This window comes from Arachis duranensis, chromosome 8 (assembly GCF_000817695.3).
Source record: "Arachis duranensis cultivar V14167 chromosome 8, aradu.V14167.gnm2.J7QH, whole genome shotgun sequence".
In the NCBI taxonomy this organism is placed as follows: Eukaryota; Viridiplantae; Streptophyta; class Magnoliopsida; order Fabales; family Fabaceae; genus Arachis; species Arachis duranensis.
Genome location: NC_029779.3, coordinates 39,669,742 through 39,678,449, shown reverse-complemented (window position 1 = coordinate 39,678,449; position 8,708 = coordinate 39,669,742). Strand labels below are relative to the sequence as shown.

Sequence of the window (8,708 nt, the reverse complement as noted above, 5' to 3'; positions counted from 1 at the left end):
AACTAATCGCTTTAAAATATTATTTAAAAAAAACTCGCATTAGTCAAAAAATAAAGTTATTACAAAAGGACAGGACAGTGGACGAAGTGGGAAACGTAACAACAGAGAGAAAAATAGACACGACGACAAAGTTACAGAAAGGGACGTCGCAAATAGAGAGCACGACGCGGTGAAGGTGATGACACCGTGAGGTGTGACGATGCGGTTGCAGGCAGGTTGGATGGAGTATGGAAAGTGTTAGAAATCTTTGAATTGAAGAAGGGTTATGCAAATGAGAATTAGGAGTTTTGGGTTTATGTATGAAATGACTAAAAAACATATATGAAAAATAAACTATTAAGAACAATTCAGTAAATTTATGAATTTCAGAGATTAGCAAGGACAAGCAGGGATCTCCGCTCGGATCTTCACGCCTGCCTCAAAGAAATTTTGTCTCTCATCACCATTTTCGTAGAAAAATTTTTCACAGTCGGATCTCCATTTATAGCCGTCCCCACATAAATTTTCGCATCTCAAAAAGTTTTACCATCCCTAAAAAGGTATTAGTAATAGCAAGAAGAAATTACAACCTTTGATTTTATTTTTTTAATTTAAATTATATCATGTCTAAATTTTATTTTAGTAAAAAATTTTGTAATTCAAAAATTCTAAATTGTTAGTTTTTTATAAATGATAACTTTTATTTTTTAAATATTATAAAATTTTTAAAATTTGAAATTTAAATTGAAAATAAATATATCTAATTCAATATAAATCATAATAAAATATATTAATTTTATTTTTTAAATTAATTTAAATTGTATTATAAATACCTTCTTATTATTTTGAGAAAAATATATTTTTATTGATACAAATATCCATATCTCGGTCTTGTAAACGAGGATATGAATTTTTTTTTTAACAAATTACATATATGCCTTTTGCAAATTAAACGTGACCTTTTATTTACAATGTCAATGAAATATATAAAAAATATTTTTCGCGATTCCATGAGATGTGTAATACAATATCTAGACTAAATATTTTTTTAAATGGTGTATATTGGTAAATAAAATATTTAATTTATTTATTTATAAAAAAATCTTACCAAGCTTTCTAAGTTTCATGGAAAGCCTGGCCAATCATAAAGTCGCAGATTTCAAATATACGCCCGCTAATTCCATTACTCAAACTCTTCTTCTTGTTTGTTCTTTTCAGCTGCAACTTACTCACCTGCTACAACTCAATCCAGTTCTACTGCTACATCTCCTTTCATAAAATCCAAAACTAGGGTTAGGGTTTTCATTTTCGGTACTAGACGGTCATGGAGGCCGCAGTGATCGATGCCGGCTCAATGCTCCTCAAGGCCGGTTTCGCAGTTCCCGATCAACCTCCTGCATTGGTATCCAGTTCTTCCCTTCTTCTTCGTTTTCTTTCAACTTTCATTTCTCCAAATATGAAAGGAAAAAAAAAAAAAAACAAATGGTGCTGAAATGCTGAATTTATTGATACAACAATTTGCGCGGCTAATTGTTCTTGTTTTTGGGTATATATGAATCAGATAATTCCCACACAGATGAAGCGAATGCTTGATGATGGGTCAGGAAATGATAATCCAGCAGTAGATGACTTTGCGGTTGATCCGGTGGTGAGAGGTTTTGTAAGTGATTGGGATGCCATGGAGGATTTGTTGCATTATGTATTGTACACTGGGCTTGGATGGGAAATGGGAAATGAAGGCCAGATACTATTTACAGATCCACTTTGTACCCCAAAGGTTTGGATTTTTATGTTTGCAATGTTTGTATTTGATTATTTTTTATGATACAATTGTGTTTTCCCTGGAACTCTGGAAATCATTCTTAGTTTCTGGTTATAATTTGTATTTATCATGAAATAGGCTAGTCCAAACACACATATGCCCTTCTTTTTTGAAATTAATAAAGGGTCCATTAAAATGAGCTTGTTATTCAGCTTATTTAGTATGGCCTAAGTACCTGCAAAGAGTCTTTCGTCCTGTTTGGTAAGCTCATTGAAGCGGCTTCTGAAATTCAAATAAGCTGCTTCAGGCATATTTGTGTTCGCTATGAATGAAAAGGCATGTGAAGTCGACCCTTTGCAAGAGTTAGAAACAGCTTTGGCCATAGCCATTTTTATAATATGAAGCAATTGACTTTATTGATTGGTTGAAATGCTCTTCCTACATAAGCATTTTGTGAAGTAACTATGTGTACACTATACAGCTTTTAGATTCTACATCTCATTTAGCAAGCTCTTCTGAATCAGTATGTAAGTTGTCAGCGTTGCCATTTTGGAGTGTATATGTCTTAGCAATATTCCACCATTTTTCCCTGCATATTTTTACACAAATCTGTTTTCTCCCTTACTTTACGTATTCCTTAGTTACACTGAGCCAGCGGTAGACACTTTGCTACCGGCTATCAATATTAGATATTCACCTTAATCCAGCCCACAGATATCCCTTTCCATGGCACTGATAACTAAGGCTCTGATACCATTGTAAGTAGCTAAGGAAGTGGGAAACCACATCTTAAAAGCTAGCTATTAAGGTGGAAGAACTACTCTCCTCTCCTTAAATACAAGATGTGGGACTTTGAGCACCCTATAATACCCAAGTCCCCAAGACATTCTTAATGCCCATTTGCATGCCTAAGTTTTTTTCGAGGCGGACTTGTCCCTTTCTTATCCTTCTACATACTATGTTGTCTGCATGTTATCTGATCTTGACAATGAAACTTGGAGCAACAATTAATAGCCTTCTTTTCTTGTGTACACACCTGTCAATAACATCTGTATATATCATTGTTTTCCAGGCTAACAAAGAACAGTTAGTGCAACTAATGTTTGAAACATTCAACATATCAGGGTTTTATGCATCGGAACAGGCAGTGTTGTCGCTATATGCTGTGGGACGTATCTCTGGATGCACAGTTGATATTGGTCATGGAAAAATAGGTATCTTTGTCTGAAGTAATGGAACACAATTTAATATTTGCTTGAATTCTCTAAATAAAATGTTTTTTTTTTAATTTTTTAATTTTTATTTTTTATCTACATGCAATGAGTCAAGTTCTGCATTTTTGTTTCTGAAAATATGTTTATCTATTACATCTAGGGATCTGTAGGCAATAATCTTAAGTTGTGGCTATGTTTTTTAATATGACCATGGAGTAAGGCAGTAAAAGAGAAATTTAGTTACTTTATCATGCTTTAGTGATAAAATAAAATACTGCAAACTTGCAGAGTTTGTGCGTCAGTGCGTTTGCTTTAAAATGTTTGACCTAAAATTTTGTCCCTTGCTTATCATTGCATATTCATTTTTCATTGCCTCTATGTGCCTTCTATTTAGTTTTCACTTCTGGTTTAAGATTATCTGCATAACTAGGTGGAAAGATTTAGACACTTCTGTTTCTAGTCAGCGTAACTGGAGTTTGGTAGTCTTCCTATGTCAGTCCATGTTTAGTCTGTAGTTTCTCTAGTGGAATCATGGTATTTAACGAGAGAGGGGGTGTGGATTTATGTTGTAGTTAACTTGACTGACATGTATAATTATATTTCAACTATTATATTTGGTAAATGTAAATAAGAAAATTTAATAATTTTTTTTTTCTCAAAAAGAAAAATATATCATCATCAAGGTTAGTATATTTCCCTTGCCTTTTCTTTCGGCGGTAATTTCTATTTATCAAACCTAAATTACAAATACAAGGTTACATTTACAGATATGCTGTTAACGATTAATTAGTTAATTTATGACTACCAATACATGCTGAGAACTGGGAAATAAATACTACCTTTGTTTGGACATAACTGACTAATTTTTTTTTTTCAAATAAAATTATCCAATTGAAAAATTTGAAAATATTTAATACTTTCCCCCTCTTATTTATCTCCCAATTAAAAGGATGGGCGTAAGTGAAAACAGATCATTCAAGAAGAAAGAGAACTCAGTAAGGGTAATTTTGTAAAGCAAACCTAAATTTCTCTAGGATTGACGTTTTGAATCATCTCCTAAATCTATGAGTATATTTAAGACATGACAGTTTTTATCAAATGAATGAAGTAGCTTTTCAATGTTTGGTTTGAAAAGGATATCTATGTTGAACTTTGGGGCTGTCAAAGTACATAATTAGTGTCCACGTGTTTCTTTTCCAATTTTAACTTTGCTCTTGGTTGTACTAGATTACTGGTTAAGTGAAACTTAATCCTCTTGGTTCGGTAACCAGATATTGCACCAGTAATTGAAGGTGCTGTTAACCACATTGCCTCAAGAAGATTTGAGTTTGGAGGTACTGATCTAACCAATTTCCTGGCACAAGAACTTGGCAAATCCAATCCACTAGTCAATATCAGCTTGTCTGATGTTGAGAAAATAAAACAACAATACTCGTGTTGTGCTGAAGATGAATTAGCTTATCAGAAGACCCGGAATTCTTGCCCTGAGGAGAAACATACCCTTCCTGATGGACAGGTCTGCCTTTTGGTTCCTCTATCTAAATTCTAAAAGTTATGGCTTATGGTTCTTGCTGATTTACTTAACAATGAACTTAAGTTTGGTCAAATTCTTCAATCAAATTTATACTGTTTTAGAGCTGACTTTGAAGTATGAGTTAATAGTAGGATGCAAACAAAAATGAAAGGAATGGTGGGGTGAGGAACCAATATGTAGAGAGCAGGGCTTTCCTTGATTTACACAAAGCTTGTGGATGGGAGAGTAGGTAGATAACATTTGTTACCATGGAATATATTTTGTTTTAATGCCTTGGAAACTTTGAATTACATCATTTTGGCCAGTGATATGGAGTTTTATTCTTTTGTGATGTATATAGTAACCAGAGTTTTTGAGGTGTCCCATTTCAAGTTCTCTCCAAGTTGTGTTATAAAAGGCTGTTTGAATTTTTAACATAGCTAAGCTGTGATTGGAGGAATATCAAGAAAAGGCCATGTTAAATGGGATTTATTTCAAGACTCACAACAATAGAGTTAATTGATTATAGTTATTTTAAGCTTCGATGGGGATATAGCCAATAATATGCCTCAAGGTTTTGGGCGAATGATGTTTACATGGTATTATAGCTTTATAACAAATTGGTCTGAGGTTTAATCAGTGTTGCTCCTATTCTTCTAAATAAATTAAATTTTAGCATGTCATAAAGTGAGCATGCAACCGGTTTATTGTTTATTCTTAAGCTCAATAAATTCTTAGGGAATGTGGGCACAGTATCAGATATGAGACCATTTGTGCATGTATCTTACCTAATAGCTTTGGCGTTTAGGAAAGATGGTTCATCACATGCTTCTATTTTCAATGATTGAAATGTTAAACTTCTGTAAGCCAAAGATTATCATTTCATAATCATGAAGAGTATCATAGATTTATTGAGAAGAAAATAAATTGTAAATTGCTTCAGTATAGATCTATTTCTTCTTTACGTGACAGTTATTTAATATGGATTAGTATTTTTCACTCAAATATTTGATGGTTTGTAAAGAATTTATTTGAGCATGTATTGCAAGTAGTTGGTTTCCTCAATACATTTTTCATATTATGAATCATCACAGAGAATGGTCAGAAAGGCCATGGATTTCTAGTGCCATAGATGTGATTTAATTCTTTCTCCAGCACCCAGTTTATGGAGCCAAATTGGTCACCGGTCTCCACTCCCCAGCCCAGCCTCAGCCTACGACTTTCTCCTTTCTTTTTTCGCAACTCTGCTTTAACCATGTGTCTTCTATAATTTATGAATTATGACTTAATAATCTAACAGCTGAATTATGTTTAGGTGATAACAATTGGAAGAGAAAGATATACTGTTGGTGAAGCTTTATTCCAGCCATGTCTATTGGGTTTGGAGGCTCATGGCATTGTTGACCAGCTTGTTCGAACTATTTCAACTGTGTCATCTGATAATCATCGGCAACTCCTGGAAAATACTGTGGTCTGTGGTGGCACTTCTTCTATGACTGGTATATTATTATTTCCCTTAGTCTCAGCTACTATTTTGACCTGCTATATTTTTTATTCTTTCTCCTATTTAAATAATAATTGGCAGATCTTTGGTCTATGTTTAAAATGTTGGAATCACTGAATTTTCTGCTTTCTGAGTATCAGGGTGCCATGTTTCTTTTTGATGTTGGAATGTGGTTCAACAATTTTACTTTGTTATATTGGATTATGGTACAACTGAATATTGGTCCATTATATCCTCTTGTCCACTTCCAACCTTGATATCAACAAAAGAATTAAACTTATGAAATGAGGCATTTTAAATTTGGAATAATTGCTAAGGCATGATTATACATGTTATTTATTATTTAATTTCATTTTAATATTTGAATTGACAGATAGGATTATATGATTTTAAATTCTTTATTTTTGATAAAAGAACATTGTTAAGACAATGACAAGAAAAAGGGAGATAAGAAAAATCCTTGTTAGAAACATAGTGTTACGGCCTGGCCCAGGCCACTTGCGGGTCAACCCGACCCATTGATGACCCGACCCGAGCGGTCGGGCACATGCAGCTCACTACGTGATCCGGACACGCGTCCCTGACAGCTCTCCATTGCAGCTGTGAGGAAGCTTCGAGGAAGGTGGGCCTGTCCTTGTAGGGCCCACCTCTGACACGGTATAAATAGGGAAGGACCTGCCCTTCCCCGCAGGTACGTCACTTTTTCCACCTATCATATTCCCCGCCTGCACACTAGCTGACTTGAGCGTCGGAGTATCTTTGCAGGTGGTACCCCCCTCTTTCCTTCCACAGCGAGAGCTCGGCTACCCGACAGATCCAAACCCAGCACGACCGTGGTTGAAGCGTTATCACCCCCTCAAATAACCACTAGACCTGTCCGGCAACCGACAACCGAACATTGGCGCTGTCTGTGGGGATTGCCTAGATGGACGTTGTGCCGGGCCCGGAGACCAAGGCCGAGGAGCCGGAGCGGAAGGGGCGGCCTCCGTCGCCTCACTAAGAGGACGGCGAAGGTCCCCCCGACAACACACCGAACCGCACACGAGGATGCGACCCTTCGGGGGAACGGGCGGCGACAGCGCCATAATAATGCAGGAGCTACGTCACAGGGTCCAGAACCTGGAGCGGCAACTGGCCGACCAGGAGCGCGACGGACGAACCACCGATCCCAGCTACACCCCATCCCCTGAAAGCCAAGAGAGAGACTCCCACCGAAGCCGTCTGCGACGCGCCTCCGCATCCCGAACGGAAGCGGAGAGCACCTGTGAAGAGTCCCCCATCCCGAGAAGACGAAATGACACGATCATCTACTCCCGAGGCAAGGAAATGCGCCGCACAACACGAGATCGCGAAGACGGGGAAGGGATGTCCGAGAGGAAACGGCAACCCGTGATAATGGGCGCCACCCCATTCTACCGATCCATCCTCGAAGTCCGGTTGCCGAAGCACTTCGACAAACCAACGGACATGAGGTATGATGGAACTCAAGACCCTCTAGAACACCTCACGGCCTTCGAAGCAAGGATGAATCTAGAGGGAGTAGGGGACGAGGTGAGGTGCCGAGCCTTCCTGGTAACCCTGGCAGGACCCGCGATCAGATGGTTTAACGGTCTCCCGCAAGGGTCCATCTACGGATTTTCGGATATCAGTCGTGCATTCCTGGCCCAGTTTACAACACTAATAGCGAAGGCAAAGCACCTGATCAACCTTCTGGGGGTAACCCAGAGATAGGGAGAGCCGACCAGAAAATACCTGGATCGGTTCAACGACGAATGCTTGGAAATCGACGGCCTAACCGATTCGGTGGCCAACCTTTGCCTGACGAACGGCATCCTCAACGAGAACTTTCGAAAACACCTTACCACGAAACCAGTTTGGACGATGCACGAGATCCAAACGGTAGCCAAGGAATATATAAACGATGAGGAAGTCAGCCAAGTCGTGGCTGCCAATAAACGGCAGTCCGGCTACAGCCAACCTCGGCAACAAGGTAACGGAGAAAGACTAAAGGAACAAGCCAGGGAAGGAGCTCCAAGCAAGGCACCCAGGCCATTCCCCCGGGTCGGGAAATTCACCAACTACACTCCGCTCACTCTTCCCATCATGGAAGTTTATCAGCAAATAGCCGAGAAAGGAATCCTACCGAAGCCCCGACCACTCAAGGACCGTACGGGAGGAAACAAGAACTTCTATTGTGATTACCACAAAGGTTATGGTCACCAAACACAGGACTGCTTTGACCTGAAGGATGCACTAGAACAAGCAATAAGGGAAGGTAAGCTAGCAGAATACTCCCATCTTATCAGGGAGTCGAGGAGGCGTTATCGCGACCAAGACGAAGAAGGAAAAACCCGTTCGGCAAAGCGGCGACAAGAGCCAGAAGACAGAGATCACGGCCTCGGCGTGATAAACGTGGTGACGGCCAAAAAAGCCGCGCCGAGGTCACGATCGGCGCATAAAAAAGATGCTAAGGTCTTGGCGGTCTCTTCCTCGGTGCAAAACTCTAAGAAGCCCCCTCCATTTCTTTCGGCCCGGAAGACCAATGGTTCGACGACGCCCCAGAAAACCCACCCAAGGTCATCACGGCCAGAGTTGGAACCGGCCTCGTCAAACGAATCCTTGTCGAAACGGGGGCTGACTCGAACATCATGTTTCGCAACGTATTTGACGCACTGGGACTAAGGGACGCCGACCTGACGACTCACCAGCACGGGGTCGTTGGATTGGGCGACCACT

At 39.2% G+C, this 8,708-nt stretch overlaps 1 protein-coding gene across 1 annotated transcript; it reads left to right on the top strand.

Moving 5' to 3' along the window:
- The first annotated feature begins 1,105 nt into the window (after nt 1–1,105).
- On the top strand, nt 1,106–7,162 carry LOC107462689 (actin-related protein 7). Its single transcript, XM_052253396.1, has 6 exons — nt 1,106–1,381; nt 1,541–1,756; nt 2,814–2,955; nt 4,227–4,471; nt 5,784–5,967; nt 6,738–7,162. Exons 1-6 carry the CDS (start codon nt 1,304–1,306, stop codon nt 7,160–7,162), a joined length of 1,290 nt encoding a protein of 429 aa, XP_052109356.1. The 5' UTR covers nt 1,106–1,303.
- Nucleotides 7,163–8,708: the final 1,546 nt, after the last annotated feature.

What these genes read in the sequence shown, in the direction of transcription:
- LOC107462689 (XM_052253396.1), top strand. Translation starts at nt 1,304, where the DNA reads ATGGAGGCCGCAGTGATCGATGCCGGCTCAATGCTCCTCAAGGCCGGT. An exon ending in ATCCACTTTGTACCCCAAAG is followed by an intron (nt 1,757 to 2,813) that starts GTTTGGATTTTT and finishes ATTGTTTTCCAG; the next exon opens with GCTAACAAAGAACAGTTAGT. An exon ending in TATTGGTCATGGAAAAATAG is followed by an intron (nt 2,956 to 4,226) that starts GTATCTTTGTCT and finishes TTCGGTAACCAG; the next exon opens with ATATTGCACCAGTAATTGAA.